This window comes from Schistocerca americana, chromosome 5, assembly GCF_021461395.2.
Source record: "Schistocerca americana isolate TAMUIC-IGC-003095 chromosome 5, iqSchAmer2.1, whole genome shotgun sequence".
Classification (NCBI taxonomy): Eukaryota; Metazoa; Arthropoda; class Insecta; order Orthoptera; family Acrididae; genus Schistocerca; species Schistocerca americana.
This window is the reverse complement of record NC_060123.1, coordinates 678,575,122-678,597,187: the sequence shown is the minus strand read 5'-3', so window position 1 is coordinate 678,597,187 and position 22,066 is coordinate 678,575,122. Positions and strand designations below refer to the sequence as shown.

Sequence of the window (22,066 nt, the reverse complement as noted above, 5' to 3'; positions counted from 1 at the left end):
ATGTGCCTGTCTGCTTCTCAACATTTCCTCCACTGTCAATGTAAAATATACAATGATTCAAAGAATTATTGTATATATTTTATATAAATAATTTTTATGGTAAAAAGGCGACTGGAAAACTGGTATATAAAAAGGTGCAGACTGCTTTTTGAGGTGTAACACTGCTCTCAGTTAAATTTAAGTAGCTCAGTTAGGAGTCATCAGCATCTGACTAATTTTCATACTTAATAACAAGATAAATCATTGTGTTACACAACATAATTCATTTTTTATTTCTCTTATCAAAATACAATCATACAAAATGTTGAATTATATTATACAAAAGTTTATTATCTTTGGTATTTAAGATTTAGCTGTCAAAGAATCAGGTAAATGTTCAATTATATAAACACCAGAAATTTGTACTCGCTAAGCACAGTTTTTAAATGTAATTCCTCTTGACACACATGCACTATACTCTAATTACTCATCTGTTATGACAGTGTCCTCTCATGATTCTACCTTTTGACACTCTAATGGTAGAAAATAAAATATTTATTCAGAATGAGCACATCATAAGTTCATCCCCAACATCCAATATTAAAACTGTGCCACAGACAATGTAACATGTGCCAAGAGATTCAGTCTCTTCTTTCTGAGCATACCCAACACAGTGAATCACATTTCTGGTTCACACACAAAAAATATTAAAAAATATTTTAAGCTTATTGAGTTACAGATTACAAGATCAGAGACTGCTCTATAATATGAAATTCTACCTCTGAATCTCAAGGCAGATTTCTAAAAATTACAGTTTTCATTACCTGTAACATTGTAATACATCATCAGAGACCGATATGGCAAAAAATACAATGAGGGTAATACGCAATATGAAATAAATCAAAGTGTTTAATGAAACACCTAAATACAAGACCAGCATGTAATAGTAAATAAGTAAAGATTCAGACTAGAGAGGGCAAGAAATTTTCAAAATTCAAAGCAAAATACTGCATATACAATTATCATTAAGCATATTCCCTTTTAATCACATAGGCAAGAACAGAAATCCATACATGGTAGGTAATACACAGTCCAGTCACATTAATATGACCAACACATATGTTCGATGTCAGCATGCAGTAACCATTTACAGACACCAGGCGGCAGCGTTACCATTGTAGGGTGTACATAAAGCAGGTTACAAGATGCAAAGAACAGTGCAATCTTTGTCATAATATGGAAACATAGTGATTTATCTGATGTCCAAAAGGGCATGACAACTGGATTTTGAGCCATGGTGGAAGTGCTTCCGAAATGACTAAGTTTGTAAACTGTCCACATGCCACCATGGTTAAAGTATACCATGCATGGTAAAATGGTGCAATCCAAAATCAGTGCCGAAGCAACTGTGGTGCACCACAGACCACAGATGACAGCGGTGAATGACAGCTGCGAATATGCGTACGGGCAAACAGACTTGCTACTGTTGAGCAACTGAATGTCCAGATGAACCAATGACATTGCAGTGAACAGTGCTGCAAATGGATCTCCACAGCACACTGCTGGTTCATACACCCAAACTGACTGATGTTAATCAGCGATGAAGGCTGGAATATGCACACCAGTACCACAACTAGACATCCACTGAGTGACGACAGGTGCCCTTTTAAGATGAATCACATTTTATGCATCATTGGACAGGTGGCCATTGGTGTGTACAGTGCGAAACATCTTAAAGCAAACACCCTGCACATAATATTGTCTGGGGAGCAATTGTGTGGCATTCCCTGGGTCATCTCGTCATTCTGGTTGGCACAATGAACCAACACAAGTACGCATGTATCCTTGGGAATCATGCCCACTCCCACATGCAGCTTGTTTTTCCTCGGCACAGTGGCATCTACCAGCAGGACAGTGCAATGCGTCACACAGCTTGCAGTGTACGTGCCTGGATCAAAGAGAACCAGATGAGTTTACCATACACCCCTGGCCACCAAACACCCCAAGATTTAAAACCAGTTGAGAATGTGGGGCACCACTTCAATCAAGCTGTTCGCACAATGGATCCTCAGTCGCAAAACCTTGCGCAGCTGGCCATGGTACAGGAGGAGGGGGAGGGGGAGGGGCAGCACAGCTCTGTGTCCCTGTTAGTACCTTCCACCTCACTGATTTGATTCCTCCACATTTCACATTGGTTTACACTGAAAAGGTGGCTATTCAGGCTTTTGACAGGTGGTCACGTTAGTGTGACTGGACAGTGTACAGCAGGAAGTACAACAAAAGTGAGCAGTTTCAAATTTAATTTCCAAGACTTATGAAAGCAAATGTTTTTACTCTGTTAGGAAAACAAGTGCCATGTATTAATAACTGATTATCAGTTACAAAGACATATTTCCTGTTGGCCCCAATACTTCCCATGTACCACATGGAAGAAGCAAATTAACTTTCTCTACAAGTAATTACTACAAAACAGGCAAGAAATATTAAATAGATGTTTAAATAAATTTAGTGTTGGAAAAGTGCAGGAGATCATAACTTCAGATTTTTTTTCTCCACATAACTGCATACACCGTGTGTAAGAAAATAGCAAACTTCTTGTAGCCAAAGTTTTATGGTGTTATTGCTTCAGAAAAAAAACTTCAATATAGTTTGAATTGATACCAGTAGTTTAGCAACCAGCAGGAGGAATAAAAAGTTTCACATTTAGCAACAGTCATTCATTTCAAGAGTCTCCCTCCTCTAATTTGTGTGTTGAAGAGGCCTGCCCCTTAATAAGCCAAATAAGTTCATATCAGGGGTTAGCAATGACTAGTGAAAATTGCCAAATATATTCAAGATCCTCACATAAGTGCTATCCTTATTTATTTACAGCCAGTGCAACATGAACAATGAAAAGCAGCACCAAAGAGATCAAAATTAATTGGAAACAATTACAGTGTATTTGATTTGCTGCTGATATAATCATCTTAGCAAATTCTGGTAACAATATGAACTTTACACTAAAAGTTTGTCCAATGCCTTGGATACACATAAACTAGAGGCAAACAAGACTAAAATAAATTGAAAAGACAATTAAAGGCAAACATTAAGGTAGGGAGTAAAATGCTACCCCAAGTAAATCAATTTAGCTACTCAGGAAGTACAATAGCAGACAACACAAGTATAATGGATATTTTTTTTTAAAAAAAAGGACTGTTATGATTAAACAAGCATTCAGAAATAAGAATAACTTTTTGGACCATTTTAAGTTATGGCTGTGAAGGGTGGACTTAAGAGGAAAAAAATTACGAGTGCTGGGTATAGAGAACAGCCACAAAACACCCTGCATTGAAAGGAAGTACGTCTAATGAACAAATATTAAAAGAAACTGAAGAGAAAAGGACTCTGGTTAACAGAGAGAAGAAAAACTAAATTAAGTGAACACCTAATTTCACATAACAGCTTTATAGAACACATCTTGAAAGAAAAATACTGAGAAAAAAATCAGTACGCTGGCCTTGAACATCATATGACAATGGAATGAATTGCAGTAACTGTGACCAAATGGTTAGGGACAGAGAAGGGTGGCACACCAACAATAGGTTGCCTTTAGTGTCTGATGATGACACGGGTGCTAATGCATTACTTGGAGAGAAACGTTTTTCAATATGCAACCTTATATCCACTCTTAGAATTGGTCTTGATAAGCACTTCCAGCAGCAAGTAAAGAAATTACATCTATATAGCAGTCAATAATATAGATGGTAAAATGACAAAAATTAATGAAAAAATTATATTATTGCAGTTACTTTTGTTATTGTACCCTGTATAAATGACCTGATTTTTAAGTTCATTCTGAATGTAGTGCAGAACAATAACACATCCAGCTAGGTTCTTTTCCACTGAAATTTTTGGATTGTTACAGAATCTTTCAAAACAGATACACCATATATTTCAGTGGCAGAAGGTGTTAATTGTAATGATGTTCCTGCTTTGATGCTTGGCACTCTTAACTGGGAGCAGCCCTATATAGATATTGCAGATACTTGTTTCATGAATTATCTCCTGTTTACAAGTTCACCTCCTCAACAGTCTTAAACAAATTATAAGTATTCATAGACAAACAAAAGCTGTTTAAACTTAAACATCAACTGAACATTTAATTACTAAGGTAACACTGTGTATCCTACTCTGTATGATACAAAGTTTAAGTAGTGATTAAATATTGCACTCAGTAACTATTTTTATGTACAAAAAACATTCACATACTACTAATATTTACAACATGGTGAGAAATTAAATTAAATAAAAAATATTATATTGCTATAAACCTCTGTATGGGTACACATACAGATCATACTTTCTCTTTTTAAACTCTGGCAACTACATGTGCCAATACTTTTGCTAAATAAATTAAATATATTAAGTTTCCTTTTAACAGAAATTGTATAATTTTACATTATAAATTCGTTGTTAGGGTTATTACCAAGAACTGTGGGACAATTTGTTCATGTGAGGGGGAAAAGGTTGGAATATTAATTACAAGACAGTGGCACACCACAAACATACCAGTAACGGTAGAATGTTATTGTAGTTACTATACAATAATGTAAAAATGTTAAAAAACTATGAATATTATTTGGTATACATCTAGCAACACTGAACATGAGGACATTAACTCATTTGATTTATATTTCATTCTTGTGATTTTTATAGTAGCAACGAATTGAAACATATGGGATTCCTAGTTCAAAGTCATCTCTAGGCCAGTACCGCAGCATAGGTGTCTGCTCTGGACGTTCCTCTTGGACAGCAAAGTATGCAAACAGCACACATGCAGTGTAGGATGCTATGAAGATCAGCACATGCCATAGAGCATGTAAGTATGGGAAGTTGAGGGACAGCCAGGTGTCACACAGAAGCCTGTCATTCAGCCAGCAGGTAACTGCTAGCAGCCACACAGCTGCACAGCGCACTCCCAGACGGTATACCCGCCAGCACGGACACCTAAATACACAAACAAACAACACTCAAATCCAAATGTAATTAACACAAAGGAAATACAAATTACCATCAGTTATAAATAACATAATACAAATCCAATGTTGAACCCTGCCTGACTTAGATCACTCGTCCATCCAACTGAGATCCAACCCCAATAACCCAAATCACCCTCTATTAACATTCAAGAATTTCTTAACCTCAAACCTTGCCTCACCATCATTCCCCAAATCCCTCAACATGAAACTAATCTTTCATCCACAGAAAGAATCACAATCCACCAACTAAAAACTGATCCCAACCTTGTAACCCTACCAGCTGACAAAGGCTCCACTACTGTGGTTTTGACCTGCAGGTATTACTTGGCAGAGGGACTCCGCTAGCTGTCAGATGCATCCACCTTGAAACCCCGCCACAGGGGCCCCATCCCAGAAATACAACAATATCTTCGGTCTTTCACCACATCAATAGGCCCATCCCAGAATCTCTCTCTCTCTCTCTCTCTCTCTCTCTCTCTCTCTCTCTGTGTGTGTGTGTGTGTGTGTGTGTGTGTGTGTGTGTGTGTGTGTGTGTGTGTGTGTGTGTATATACCACTCCTCCTCCTCTCCTACCTTCTACACACTTCCTACAGTCCACAGACTGATCCACGTAGGACACCCCACTGTGGTTGGTTACTGTGCCCTCCATTGAGAGAATCTCTATCCTCATGGGCCAACATCTTCAACCTGTTACCAATAACCTACCCTTCTATATAAAAGACACCAATCATTTCCTCCACTGACTCTGCTGGGTTCTTGTTCCTTTACCACACAGTGTCCTGCTCATCACTACTGCTGCTACTTCCCTCTACACTAACACCCCTATTGCACGTGGCCTTATTGCTATTGAACACTAACTTTTCCAATACCCCCCAACTGCCTCCAAACACACAACCTCTTCCTTTGTCACCCTGACCAACTATATACTCACCTACAGTTGCTTCAGTTTTGAAGGCATCTCCTACAGTCAAATTGATAGTACAGCAATGGACCCCCACATGGCACCATTTTATGTCAACCTATTCACGAGCCATCTACAGGAATCTTTCCTAACCACCTAGAATCCCGAAACACTCACCTGGCTCAGATTCACTGATAACTTCTTTGTTATCTGGACTGAGCGTACAGACACACTATCCACATTCCTCCAGAACCTCAACACCTCCTCACTTTACCTGGTCCTCCTCAATCCTCGATGTTGACCTCCACCTCAAAGATGGCTGCATAAGTACCTCTGTCCATACCAAACTCACCAACCACCAGCAATACCTCCACTGACAACTGCCACCCATTCCACACCAAGAAGTGCATTCCATACAGCCTAACCATCCGTGGGTATCATACCTACAGTAATGAGCAGCCCCTTTCCAAATATACCACTTGTCTCACTGAGGCCTTCACAAACCAAGAGATTTGTTGTGCCTTATCTCTCCAGTCACTTATCACCTCCAACATTCCCACAGTACCATCCAGGACTAGAGCAACTGTATCACATTCTCCACCAGAGAGCTGACAACCTCTCGTCATGAACTAAAATGAGGATTATCCTATCCACTACCTTTCCCAGCCCTCCCGCAGTGGTATTCTGCCACCCACCAAACTTACGCAATATAACTGTCCATCACTAATTCATCCTTGCTCTCAACCCTTGCCTCACTGCTCAAATACCTGCAATAGACTTAGATGCAAGATCTGTTCCATACATCTTCCCACCACCACCTACTCCAGTCCAGTTATAGGCATCATCATTCCCATCAAAAGTAGGAGTATTTCTGAAAGTAGTCACATGATTTACAAAACTAAGCTGCAACCACTGCTGCTTTCTACATGGTCATGACAGCAAACAAGCTGTCTGTCAACATGAATAGCCACTGAAAAACTGAGGCCAAGAGACAGCTGGACCACACAGTTGCTGAACATTCTGTCCAATGCAACATGCTTCACTTCAATGACTGTTTCACAGCCTGGGCCATCTGGATTCTTCCTATCAACACCAGCTTTCCTGAACTGCACAGGCACGAACTCTCCCTACAATACGAGGGCTGTTCAAATAGTAGGGTGACTTTTCAAATTGTGCGGGCAATGTATATACGATTATCGATTTTTTTTTTTTTTTTTTTTTTTTTTTCTGGTACACATGTCCCGAATGTATGTTTACAGTTTCAAGTATACAGCATACTTCACTTGTTTGTGACAGATAGAAAGGTTAGACTTTTTTAGTGTGCTCAGCAATTTTCAATTATTATAAAAAATGGAGCAAAGAATTTGCATCAAATTTTGTGTGAAAAATGGAATCAAGTGCTCCAAAACATCCGAAATATTGACAATGGCATTCAGTGAGTCTGCTCTAAGTAAAAAAAGTTTACAAGTGGTACAAGATCTTCCATGATGGCCGAGAAGATGCCATGATGAACCTCATTCTGGATGTCCCAGCACAACAACAACAGATGACAACGTTGAAACTCTGAAGAAAATTGTTTTGGAAAATCATCAAATTATCGAAGAGAAGTTGCTGAGGATGTTGGCATATCTGTCAGTTCATGTCAAGCAATTTTTTCGGATCTTTGGGGCATGAGACATGTGTCAGTGAAGTTAATTCCAAAACTTCTCAATTTTGATCAGAAGAACCGTCGCATGAGCATCACTCAGGAGCTCTTGAATGATGTCAATGATGATCATGATCTGCTCAAGAGGGTCATAACTGGCGACAAAACATTATGATATTCAAACAAAAGCCCAATCATCCCAATGGAAGCACCCTGGAGAGCTAAGACAGAAGAAAGCACGCCAAGTTCGATCAAATGTCAAAGTATTGCTCACTGATTTTTTTCAATTACCATGGTGTAGTGCATCATGAACTTTTGTCTCAAGGTTGTACGGTCAATAACCTTGATGTTATGTGCTGTTTGTGAGAAGCAATACACAAAAAATTCCGGAATTGGGGAAAAACAATTCATGGCTTTTGCATCACTACAATACACCTGCTCATTCGTTATTGCTTGCGAGAGGTTTATTGGCCAAAAACAACATGACAATCATGCCTCAGCCACCACATTCACTGGATTTGGCCCACTGCGACTTTTTCCTGTTCCCAAAACTAAAGAGAGCTACGAAAGGATGAAGATTTTCAACGATTGAGGAAATAAAAACTGCATCACTGGAAGTACTCAAGGCTGTACCAAAAAGTGCTTTGAGGATTGGAAGAAGCGTTGTCACAAATGTATTGTATCTGAGGGGGATTACTCTGAAGGGGACAACATGAATACTGATGAATAAACAGAATTTTTTTCATACGAATATAAAGTCACTTTACTTTTTGAACACACCTCGTATATCCTACATTCCTGTAACCCTGTGGCCTCAACCTTAGCTAGCCCCTGGCCTTCACTCACCTCTCCCCTTCCCTGCTCCCACACCAGCACTACATAATAGCCTTCTATTACTCCAGTGCACCCACTAACCTTTTTCTCCCTCCTCTACTTTTCCATTCTTCCTCCTCCCCCTCAAACCTCTCAACTGCCACTATAACTGAGTTGGTGTAATTTGATCCCTGACTGTTGCAGTGAGCTGGGCACAGCAGCTTCACAGGCCTATCTCATCCTTTAATGTAATGTGATTTTGTAAACATCTCCATGGCAATGACTCATTGTTATCACAGCTCTGCATTGGCTATTATTAACACCTGCAGCCATTATCACTTCACAGCTGAAAGCTGGCAACAGAGCTACAAGCTGTCAGGGATCATTTTATGCTGCCTCAACTATAACATCCCTACCCTGTCCCCACCACATCCCTTCATGCACCCATCAAGCAGCATTACACCTTCTCTCAACCCCTACCCTGCTACTGCTCCCACTGCCCGACTCAGCCTCCTACTCATCCCAAAACACCCTCAGACTGCTTTTTCCATCAGCTGCTGCTACGGTACACTGCCCACCTTGGCGACTGTGCTTGTGCGAATGTGTTTGACCAAAACCACAAATGTATAAAAGTCTTTTTGTTATGCCTATCTGTGACTCAGTATCTCCTCTTTATCATGAATAGCAATCTACGCTTTTTATTATACTGCCATACAAACATATTTTAGAGGTAGAAGGAATGTTTATTTACCAATTTCCAAAACATGAACAAATTGAAAAAAACTGAAAGGGAAAAACGAAATACTTATGTCTGGTTTTCATAGCTTTAAAAAATACATAAAAAGGATAAGAAAAAAATAGAAAATAGGAAAATAATTGTTGAGACGTAGTTCTGTGAGAGGGCAAGAGAAGTTGCTCCAAATACACTCCTGGAAATTGAAATAGGAACACCGTGAATTCATTGTCCCAGGAAGGGGAAACTTTATTGACACATTCCTGGGGTCAGATACATCACATGATCACACTGACAGAACCACAGGCACATAGACACAGGCAACAGAGCATGCACAATGTCGGCACTAGTACAGTGTATATCCACCTTTCGCAGCAATGCAGGCTGCTATTCTCCCATGGAGACGATCGTAGAGATGCTGGATGTAGTCCTGTGGAACGGCTTGCCATGCCATTTCCACCCGGCGCCTCAGTTGCACCAGCGTTCGTGCTGGACGTGCAGACCGCGTGAGACGACGCTTCATCCAGTTCCAAACATGCTCAATGGGGGACAGATCCGGAGATCTTGCTGGCCAGGGTAGTTGACTTACACCTTCTGGAGTACGTTGGGTGGCACGGGATACATGCGGACGTGCATTGTCCTGTTGGAACAGCAAGTTCCCTTGCCGGTCTAGGAATGGTAGAACGATGGGTTCGATGACGGTTTGGATGTACCGTGCACTATTCAGTGTCCCCTCGACGATCACCAGTGGTGTACGGCCAGTGTAGGAGATCGCTCCCCACACCATGATGCCGGGTGTTGGCCCTGTGTGCCTCGGTCGTATGCAGTCCTGATTGTGGCGCTCACCTGCACGGCGCCAAACACGCATACGACCATCATTGGCACCAAGGCAGAAGCGACTCTCATCGCTGAAGACGACACGTCTCCATTCGTCCCTCCATTCACGCCTGTCGCGACACCACTGGAGGCGGGCTGCACGATGTTGGGGCGTGAGCGGAAGACGGCCTAACGGTGTGCGGGACCGTAGCCCAGCTTCATGGAGACGGTTGCGAATGGTCCTCGCCGATACCCCAGGAGCAACAGTGTCCCTAATTTGCTGGGAAGTGGCGGTGCGGTCCCCTACGGCACTGCGTAGGATCCTACGGTCTTGGCGTGCATCCGTGCGTCGCTGCGGTCCGGTCCCAGGTCGACGGGCACGTGCACCTTCCGCCGACCACTGGTGACAACATCGATGTACTGTGGAGACCTCACGCCCCACGTGTTGAGCAATTCGGCGGTACGTCCACCCTGCCTCCCGCATGCCCACTATACGCCCTCGCTCAAAGTCCGTCAACTGCACATACGGTTCACGTCCACGCTATCGCGGCATGCTACCAGTGTCAAAGACTGCGATGGAGCTCCGTATGCCACGGCAAACTGGCTGACACTGACGGCGGCGGTGCACAAATGCTGCGCAGCTAGCGCCATTCGACGGCCAACACCGCGGTTCCTGGTGTGTCCGCTGCGCCGTGCGTGTGATCATTGCTTGTACAGCCCTCTCGCAGTGTCTGGAGCAAGTATGGTGGGTCTGACACACCGGTGTCAATGTGTTCTTTTTTCCATTTCCAGGAGTGTATTATATTCCGAAGGGTGTAAGGAACAGGGACTGAGTCAGAAGCAACAATTGAGAAACAGGTAATAAACACCAAAGCACAAATAATGAGTTGTTGATAATGAAGAGGTCAGAACCGAAGTCAAAAGAAATTTCATCTAAACAATATAAATGAAATTTTAGACAAAAAAAAAAAATGTGGCTACAAGGAACGAAACACAAAAATAAATAAAAAGAAAGCAAGCATATTGGTACACAGATGATAGAGAAAATAATGCAGTATGTAAACAGATACAGGGCTATTACAAATGATTGAAGCGATTTCATAAATTCACTGTAGCTCCATTCATTGACATATGGTCACGACGCACTACAGACACGTAGAAAAACTCAAAGTTTTGTTCGGCTGAAGCCGCACTTCAGGTTTCTGCCGCCAGAGCGCTCGAGACCGCAGTGAGACAAAATGGCGACAGGAGCCGAGAAAGCGTATGTCGTGCTTGAAATGCACTCACATCAGTCAGTCATAACAGTGCAACGACACTTCAGGACGAAGTTCAACAAAGATCCACCAACTGCTAACTCCATTCGGCGATGGTATGCGCAGTTTAAAGCTTCTGGATGCCTCTGTAAGGGGAAATCGACGGGTCGGCCTGCAGTGAGCAAAGAAACGGTTGAACGCGTGCGGGCAAGTTTCACGCGTAGCCCGCGGAAGTCGGCGAATAAAGCAAGCAGGGAGCTAAACGTACCACAGCCGACAGTTTGGAAAATCTTACGGAAAAGGCTAAAGCAGAAGCCTTACCGTTTACAATTGCTACAAGCCCTGACACCTGATGACAAAGTCAAATGCTTTGAATTTTCGACGCGGTTGAAACAGTTCAAGGAAGAGGATGCGTTCAGTGCGAAACTTGTTTTCAGTGATGAAGCAACATTTTTTCTTAATGGTGAGGTGAACAGACACAATGTGCGAATCTGGGCGGTAGAGAATCCTCATGCATTCGTGCAGCAAATTCGCAATTCACCAAAAGTTAACGTGTTTTGTGCAATCTCACGGTTTAAAGTTTACGGCCCCTTTTTCTTCTGCAAAAAAAACATTACAGGACATGTGTATCTGGACATGCCGGAAAATTGGCTCATGCCACAACTGGAGACCGACAGCGCCGACTTCATCTTTCAACAGGATGGTGCTCCACCGCACTTCCATCATGATGTTCGCCATTTCTTAAACAGGAGATTGGAAAACCGAGGGATCGGTCATAGTGGTGATCATGATCAGCAATTCATGTCATGGCCTCCATGCTCTCCCGACTTAACCCCATGTGATTTCATTCTGTGAGGTTGTGTGAAAGATTCAGTGTTTAAACCTCATCTACCAAGAAACGTGCCAGAACTGCGAGCTCGCATCAACGATGCTTTCCAACTCATTGATGGGGACATGCTGCGCCGAGTGTGGAAGGAACTTGATTATCGGCTTGATGTCTGCCGAATCACTAAAGGGGCACATATCGAACATTTGTGAATGCCTAAAAAAACTTTGAGTTTTTGTATGTGTGTGCAAAGCATTGTGAAAATATCTCAAATAATAAAGTTATTGTAGAGCTGTGAAATCGCTTCAATCATTTGTAATAACCCTGTAAGTGGAGGGATCAAACAATGGAAAATCCAGGATGGAATGTAACAATATTATGAGAAGGAAAGTTGCTGCTCACCATACAGCAGATGTGTTGTGAACAGTGTAAATTTAAAGTTTGTGGACTTGCATTCCGTTTCGTGCTCAGAATCTATCTACCATCTCCAGACGACTGAAGCATTTGTGTTGGATAGGTTCTCAGTACCAACGACAGAGATTAAAAATACTGCAGATGGAAGTTGCCTTTCCAATCTGTTATTGGCTCTCGCCATCCAACCAGTCTAACTCTGCGATCGCCGTTTTCCCCCCTTGTATTCTCCATTCACACCTTCCTTCCTCATTTTTTTAAATTACTGTTTTGTATTATACTCCTTTGTCTCTAATCATTGTCACATTACAACTATTTATAGTTTTTTCATGTGTCCCACATCTTATATTTTCCTCATTTGTTTCTAATTTTTACCATCTTCTGATTACTTTTACATTTAGTTTTAGCTCTAGTGTTTGACTGACAACTTATTTTTAGAGCTGTGGAATCTGCACATTAGTTTCAGCCCACTTTTCCCCCTGCATGTTGATTGTCTTCAGATTCAGTTTTTGGGCAACTTATCCCGTTTCTTCTGTCTGGATTCAAACCTACACCCCTTCTTTAGCCTGGCAGAATTGGTCAAAAATGTTAGCCTCACCAACCACAGATCTCTGGCAGAAGACTTTTATCAGAGACTTCTATTCTGTAACAATGTCTGGTGCATATTTCTTAACTTGAGCTGTAAAGTGGAGAATTGTACAGCCCTAATGAATAGGTCAGCTATCCTTACCTATAGGAAGCAACTGTTCAGATAACAAAATACACGAGGATGCATAGTTTTGTTCATAAGATACAGAACTCCCCCCACACCACCGCCATAACCCACTGACTCAATGAACATTAAAATGTAGTAAAAAATACACACACATTCAACGGATTTTTCAACCTGTGAAAAGTAACTGACAATGTAGAATGAGGAAAGATCTTCAAAATTATGAGAAAAGTAGGAGTAAGCTAAAGGGAAAGACAGTTAATGTACAATATGTACAAGAACCAATAAGGAAAAATAAGAACGGAGGACCAAGAACCTCGGATTAAAAGGATGTTGTCTTTTGTCCTTACTGTCCAATCTCTATGACAGAAATTTAAGAAAGGTTTTAAGACTGGGTTTAAGATGGTGAAAGCTATCAGTGATAAGATATGCTGATAACATTGCTATCCTCAGTGAAAATGAAGGAGAGTTACAATATGTATTGAATTAAATGAACAGGCTATTGAGTACAGAATATGTATTGAGAGTAACACAAAGAAAGACTAAAGAAATAAGATGTAGCAGAAATGAGATATATGATACACTTATCATTGGGGACCACAAAGTAGATGAAATTACAGAATTCTGTTACCTTAGAGTTATCTTGTTATCAGGAGAAAGAAAACTGGCATTCTACAGGTCGCAGCGTGGAATGTCAGATCCCTTAATCAAGCAGGTACGTTAGAAAATTTAAAAAGGGAAATGGATTGGTTAAAGTTAGATATAGTGGGAATTAGTGAAGCTCGGTGGCGGGAGGAACAAGACTTCTGGTCAGGTGAATACAGGGTTATAAATACAAACTCAAATAGGGGCAACGCAGGAGTAGGTTTGATAATGAAGAAAAAAAAAAAAAGAAATAGGAATGCGGGTAAGCTACTACAAACAGAATAGTGAACTCATTATTGTGGCCAAGATAGATACGAAGCCCATGCCTACCACAGCAGTACAGGTTTATATGCCGACTAGCTCTGCAGATGACGAAGAGATTGATGAAAGGTATGATGAGATAGAAGAAATTATTCAGATAGTGAGGGAAGACAAAAATTTAATAGTCATGGGTGACTGGAAGTCCATAGTAGGAAAAGGAAGAAAAGGAAACACAGAAGATGAATATGGAATGGGGGTAAGGAATGAAAGAGGAAGCCGCCTGGTAGAATTTTGCACAGAGCATAACTTAATAATAGCTAACACTTGGTTCAAGAATAATAAAAGAAGGTTGTATACATGGAAGAAGCCTGGAGATACTGACAGGTTTCAGATAGATTATATAATGGTAAGACAGATATTTAGGAACTAGGTTTTAAATTGTAAGACATTTCCTGGGGCATATGTGGACTCTTGACCACAATCTATTGGTTATGAACTGTAGGTTAAAACTGAAGAAACTGCAAAAAGGAGATGGGACCTGGATAAACTGACAGAACCAGAGATTGTAGAGAGTTTCAGGGAGAGCATTAGGGAACAATTGACTAGAATGGGGGAAAGAATACAGTAGAAGAAGAATAGATAGCTTTGAGATATGAAATAGTGAAGGCAGCAGTAGATAAAAAGTTAAGGGATAATAGAAATCCTTGAGTGACAGAAGAGATACTGAATTTAATTGATGAAAGGAGAAAATACAAAAATCCAGTAAACGAACCAGGCAAAAAGGAATACAAACATCTCAAAAATGAGATCGACAGGAAGTGCAAAGTGGCTAAGCAGGGATGGCTAGAGGACAAATGTAAAGAGTGTGCGTGTGTGTTTGAGGTTTACAGGCGCTAAACAGTGTGGTCATCAGCGCCCAAATGCATAAAAACAGGAACACATGCAGTGAAGGGACTAAGACGAACAGCGAACAAGGAGAACGGCTAAAAGACACAGACCTGACACAGTTCCAAATCCTCACATACAGAGGCAAAACAAGAGGAGAAGGAAAACACTATAAAGGAAAGGAAACACAAGGAAAAGAGAACAGAAACCGAAGGGAAACAAGGAGGAAATCATGACTGGCTGACCTTTTACCTAAAACCTGGGTGAGCCAGTCACCCAGCAGCACATTAAAACCTTCTCCCTAAAATCCGAGGCAACAAATTGGACAGGACACAAAACCGTAAGACCTTAACAACAGCCATTGCGTCATCTTGTAAAATAGAGGGCAAATCCGGTGGCAAGAACTGCAGATTGGGGGGTCCTCCCGCCGGAGTAAATAACCATGCGTTAAGGGACTGTGCCCGATGCAGAGGCGAGTGAGGAGAACCTCATCCCGCCTGCATGACTGGTAGGACGTACGCCATGGCCGCGTGGTGGCCTTGACCAGACGCAGCTTATTTTCACCGACTGCCAGCCACTCCTCTTCCCACTGACGCATAACACGAAAACGCAGGAGGGAGGTAACAGCATGGAGGGGGACGGCACTTTCAACATCGTGAGGGAGGGAACATGCATCTTTGGCAGCCACATCCGCCAGTTCGTTTCCCCTAATACCCACGTGCCCCAGCACCCAGCAGAAGGAAACCTCCTTCCCCTGCCGTTGCAGGTGGAGGAGGGCATCATGGATGTTCCGAACGACCGTATCCGTTGGGTACAAGTGTTGCATGGTCTGAAGGGCACTCAGGGAGTCAGAACAGAGGAGGAACTTAAGACTGGGAACACACCTCATCTGCTCCAAAGCCCGCAAGATCACAAACAATTCGGCATCAAAGATGGTAAACGCTGCAGGAAGCCATAACTTGACGACTCGATCAGGGAAAACAACAGCACAACCAACAGAGTCCCCCTGTTTAGAGCCATCCGTAAATACTGGTACATGGTCGGGATGCTGGTTTAAAATATCATAAAATAAGGAGGTAAAAACAAACGCAGGAGTGCAGCTCCTTTGGTACTCCAACAAGTCTAAAAGGACGCTAGGCCTCTGGAGCAACCAGGAAGGCAGGCGAGTAAAACCTTGTCATTGGTGGGCCACACGCTCCACACCAAGGGACTCAAGCAAATGCTTGGCACGAATCCCAAATGGTCTCATTGCCCTGGGACGACTGGAAAAAGAGACGTTCCATAGGCGGTCGGGCAATGGTAGGGTATGCAGGGGAGGTAGGACAGGCAAGGAATTGACACACCCATCGCACCATGAGGAGTTTCCGCCGGATGGCGAGCGGCGGTTCCCCGGCCTCAGCACACAGGCTGGGGACGGGACTGGTACGGAAGGCACCAGTGGCCAGCCTGATACCCTCATGGTGTACTGCATCAAGAATCTTCAGATACGAAGGCCTCGCTGACCCATACACGGTGCAACCATAGTCAAGACGCGATCGGACGAAAGCCCTATAAAACTGCAGCAGACGCACCCGATCTGCTCCCCAGGACCGATGGCTCAGACACTTCAAAATATTCAGTGCCTTCAGGGCCCGCACCTTGAGGTCTTTAAGGTGAGGCAAGCACGACAACTTGGAATCAAAAGTGAGGCCCAGGAACCGCACAGTGTCGCTAAAAGGAAGAATGGTGTCCCTCAGACGCAATTCAGGGGAGGTAAAAAGACGCCGAGAACGATTAAAATGAACACACACACATTTGTCTGCAGAAAAGGTAAAACCTGTCTTCGCAGTCCATGCCTCTAATCGCTGTATCGTAAGCTGCAACTGCCAACTAGCAGTGACAAGACTGGAGGAAGAACAGAAAACAGCAAAATCGTCCACAAACAAGGAGCACTGGGCAGGACTCCGGATAGCGGACGTGATACTGTTAATGGCGACGGCAAAGAGGGCGACACTTAAAACGCTTCCCTTAGGAACACCATTCTCCTGCACATACAAATCAGATAGCACATTACCAACCCTATAATGAAAGAGGCAGTGGGAAAGAAAGGACCGAATGAAGGTGGGGAGACGACCACGAAAGCCCCACTCATGGAGTTGATTGAGGATATGGCGGCCCCAAGTAGTGTCATACGCCTTATGAATGTCAAAGAAGACACCAAGACAATGCTGGTTACGTAGGAAGGCCTGCTGGATGGCCGCCTCAAGCAGGGTCAAGTTGTCAATAGTTGAATGACATCTCCGAAAGCCACACTGAGAGTGGCTAAGGAGCTGCCTGGTCTCGAGCAGTCATACCAGGCGACGGTTGACCATGCGTTCCAACGTCTTCCCGACACAGCTCGTCAAAGCAATACTTTGATAACTGCTGGGATGCGTTCGGTCCTTCCCCGGTTTGAGGAGAGGAATCAAAATCGCCTCCCTCCACGAGTCAGGGTATGTGCCGGATAACCATATCATATTAAAACAATTCAGGAGAACTTCCTTGGATGGCAGCAACAAGTGCTGCAGCATGCTGTACCGGATTTGATCATGACCAGGCGCAGTATCATGAGCCACAGACAGCGCCGAATCCAGTTCCCACATTGTGAAGGGGCAGTTGTAGGGTTCAGAATTTGGAGACCGGAAGTCCAAGTGACCCCTCTCGATGGCAGTTCGGTAGCGGCAGAAATCTGGATCACAGTTAATAGTGGCGGTAGCTTCTGCAAAATGCATTGCCAGTGTCTGGGCAATGTCTCTCGGCGCCGTGAGGAGACATCCCTGATGCAGCAATGGCATGACAGGTAGTTGGCTGCGTTTCCCGGAAATCCTCCTGATGGCTTCCCAAACGTTCGTAGAATTAGTGGAGCAGGAGATGGAGTTCAAGAACAATTGCCATGACCGTCGTTTGCTCTCTTTAATCACTCGCCGCGCTTTGGCCCTTGCCACCCGAAAGGCCACAAGATTGTCAGCTGAGGGACGGCACTTGAAGCAGCGCAGAGCTGCACGGCAGGCTCGGATGGCGGAGCAGCACTCAGTGGTCCACCAAGGGACAGGACGCCTCTTGGGATGACCAGATGACCGTGGAATGGACAATTCAGCAGCATGGGAGATCACGGCTGTAACATGGTCTACCCATTCGTGGACGCTGGCACAGCGTTCCAAAACAGCCAGTTGGCTGAAAAGTGTCCAGTCAGCTCTGCAGAGGTGCCACTGAGGCGGCACTGATAATGCCACAGCCTCATCCAGGAGGCGAATCCAAAGGGGGAAGTGGTCACTAGAATGGAGGTCAGCAACAACCTCCCACAGAGCAGAATCCGCGAGCCGATGACGACCCGGAAGCAGTACAGAAATGAGTGAGAGCACCAGAGTTGAGGATGCACAGTTCTTCAGACAGCAGGAGGCTTTCCAGAATGCAACCCCTGGGGCAAGTAGTCGGAGAGCCCCATAAGACATTATGAGCATTGAAGTCCCCCAAAAGAAGAAATGGGCGGGGGAGTTGGCTAATAAGGTCTGTGAGAGCCTCAGAGTCTATCACATCCTGAGGTGGTAAGTAAACTGAACAGACTGTGAGCCTCCGACCCACAAGAAGGTCAACTGCAACTGCTTGCAAGTCTGTAACGAGAGGGAGCTCAGATGAGGGGTGCATGTCACGGACAAAAACCGCAACACCACCCTTTGCCCTTTGCCCCGTCAGATCATCTTTTTGATATACGGTATAGCCCCGTAAAGAAGGAGCATTAGTGGCTTGAAAATGTGTCTCTTGGAGACATAAGCACAAAGGGCACACTCGTACAAGGAGTTGTAATTCGGCCACATGCGTCCTGAACCCATTCAGGTTCCACTGTAATATGGGAGCCAGTGATTAGGGTGGCTGAACTTTCACCCTTCCTCTGTGCTTCAGAGGAGAGCCCGCACTCGCCAGAGATTTATTCCTGGGGCGAGAAGATCGCCCCCGGTCGACATCAATGTCCATCAGCTCCGATGACGACCCACGGGAGATGTCAGACAGTACGATGGCCTTGTCATCGGACCGACCCTGACTAGTCTCCTCAGATGGCAAAACCTTCACCTTCGGCGTCTTTGTCTTGGAGGGCTTAGAATGCAGAACCTTGTCAACAGGTGAAGCTTTACTCGCCTGGGCAGAAGGCGCCATAGGGGGAGAGGCAGGAAGTACCCCAATGTCAGCAACCACAGCCTTGTCCGACGTAGCAGGGAGAGCCACAGGTTGCAAAACAACCACAGCAGCACAAGTGCACTGGCAAACGCAGGTATTAGTGCTAACACTAGCAACCACCGTTTGCGTAGCAACAGTGGCCATTTGTACCGGTTTCTTCAGAGCGGAAGCGAAAGATGTTGTAAACACAGGAGATTGCATGGCCTTAAAGAGCTTCTTGGCCTCACCATAGGGGATGCGCTTAGATGTTTTAATCTCCTGTATCTTCCGTTCTTCGAGATAGATGGGGCAGACCCGGCTCCAGACAGGGTGACTCCCAGAGCAATTCACGCACTTCACAGGCAATGAACAATCGGCTCCTTCATGGGCAGGCTGACCACATTTACCACAAGTGGCTATCCCATTGCACCCCAACGTAGTATGCCCAAAGCGCTGACATTTAAAACAGCGCATTGGGTTGGGGAAATATGGCCTTACTGGCAAACGTAAGAACCCCGCTTTAACATGCTCTGGGAGTCTCGGGCAACTGAACGTGAGAATAAACGAGTCGGATTTGACTAGGTCCCCATCGACTCATTTCATAATATGCTGCACATCAACAATACCGTCATCAGGCCATTCAGATTTTAACTCATCTGTGGGGACATCCACCAAGTCCCTACATGTCACAACACCCTTACTATAGTTCAGAGTGGAGTGGAGCTCGGTCTCGATAGCATACGCTCCGAGACAGGTTGCTTTCCGAAGAGAAGCGACTTGACGGGAACTAGAAGTCTCAACTAACAGAGTCCCATTGCACAGTCGCTTCACAGATTTAAGTGTTCCTGCAATTCCCTCAAGACCCTTGTGGATGTAAAAGGGAGAAACCCTCTCAAAGCTACCCTCCTTCCGTTTAATAATCAAAAACACATTCTGATTATCAGCATGTGCTCTGTTACGACAGTCTGATAAATTTCAATCAACATCAGGCACTGGAGGACTTGCAGCATGAAGTCGCTTCTTCGATGGGGTGTATTTTCCTACCAGTGGCCCACCCAAGCCACTGGTAGGGGGAAATGTAGAGGTCGAAGGGTCCATTACGGTCCCACGAGCAGCTAGGGAACTAAAGGTCCGCTCAGACAGAGCCCCGCGTGCCTGAGTAAGCCTTATACAACCGGGGTGCGGCAGGTGCCCCAGAGGTTGCCCGCTTGCGACTGTTTCACCCCAACAGCCATACATCTCATAGGCGCGGAGCACACCGGAAGATTGAGGGGTTTTTATAGAGGTTGTCCTTCCTCGCAATCCAGACGGTCAAGCCAAGATTACCATTCCCGCAGCACACAACATTCCACCGCCGCGCCATACGGTGGTCGCTGAAGCACGTCCGGGGGTTACGGTGACAGGAGACTGGCGGCGCTGACCAGTCCCCAGCTCAGGACCCTGGGGCCGCCAAGCCCGTACTCAGCAAATGAATGCTGAGCCCCTGGGGGCAAATGTAAAGATGTAGAGGCATATATCACTAGGGGTAAGATAGATACTGCCTATAGAAAAATTAAAGAGACCTTTGGAGAAAAGAGAACCATTTGTATGAATATCAAGAGCTCAGATGGAAACCCAGTTCTAAGCAAAGAAGGAAAGCAGAAAGGTGGAAGGAGTATATAGAGGGTCTATACAAGGGCGATGTTCTTGAGGACAATATTATGGAAACGGAAGAGGATGTAGATGAAGATGAAATGGGAGATATCATACTGTGCGAAGAGTTTGACAGAGCACTGAAAGGCCTAAGTCAGAACAAGGCCACGGGAGTAGACAACATTCCATTAGAACTACTGACAGCCTTGGGAGAGGCGGCCCTGACGAAACTGTACCATCTGGTGAGTAAGATGTATGGGACAGGAGAAAATACCCTCAGACTGCAAGAAGAATATAACAATTCCAATCCCAAAGAAAGCAGGTGTTGACAGATGTGAAAATTACTGAACTATCAGTTTAATAAGCCACAGCTGCAAAATACTAACACGAATTCTTTATAGACGAATGGAAAAACTGGTAGAAGCCGACTTCAAGGAAAATCAGTTTGGATTCCGTAGAAATGTTTGATCACGTGAGGCAATACTGACCCTACGACTTATCTTAGAAAATAGATTAAGGAGAGGCAAACCTACATTTCTAGCATTTGTAGACTTAGAGAAAGCTTTTGACAATGTTGACTGGAATACTCTCTTTCAAATTGTGAAGGTGGCAGGGGTAAAATACAGGGAGCGAAAGGCTATTTACAATTTGTACAGAAACAAGATGGCAGTTATAAGAGTCGAGGGGCATGAAAGGGAAGCAGTGGTTGGGAAAGGAGTGAGACAGGGTTGTAGCCTAAGCCCGATGTTGTTCAATCTGTATATTGAGCAAGCAATAAGGGACCGAGAAAAATCTGGAATAGGAATTAAAATCCATGGAGAAGAAATGAAAACTTTGAGGTTCGCCAATGACATTGTAATTCTGTCGGAGACAGCAAAGGACCTGGAAGAGCAGCTGAACGGAATGAACAGTGTCTTGAAAGGAGGATATAAGATGAACATCAACAAAAGCAAAATGAGGATAATGGAATGTAGTCAGATTAAATCGGGCGATGCTGAGGGTATTAGACCAGGAAATGAGACACTTAAAAGTAGCAAATGAGTTTTGTTATTTGGGGAGCAAAATAAATGATGATGGTTAAAGTAGAGAGGATCTAAAATGTAGACTGGCAATGGCAAGGAAAGTGTATCTGAAGAAGAGAAATTTGTTAACATCGAGTATAGATTTAAGTGTCAGGAAGTCGTTTCTGAAAGTATTTGTATGGAGTGTAGCCATGTATGGAAGTGAAACATGGTCGATAAACAGTTTAGGCAAGAAGAGAATAGAAGCTTTCGAAATGTGGTGCTACAGAAGAATGCTGAAGATTAGATGGGTAGATCACATCACTTATGAGGAGGTATTGAATAGAATTGGAGAGAAGAGAAAT

At 43.9% G+C, this 22,066-nt stretch overlaps 1 protein-coding gene across 1 annotated transcript in view; it reads right to left on the bottom strand.

Annotated features, from left to right (window-relative positions):
* Positions 1-248: 248 nt before the first annotated feature.
* LOC124615896 (alkaline ceramidase) overlaps positions 249-22,066 on the bottom strand; it is a 29,704-nt gene continuing 7,886 nt past the window's right edge. The window contains exon 5 of the mRNA XM_047144070.1: positions 249-4,965. Coding sequence (XP_047000026.1) covers positions 4,647-4,965 — 319 coding nt within the window. The 3' untranslated portion in view covers positions 249-4,646. The remainder of the gene's footprint in view (positions 4,966-22,066) is intronic.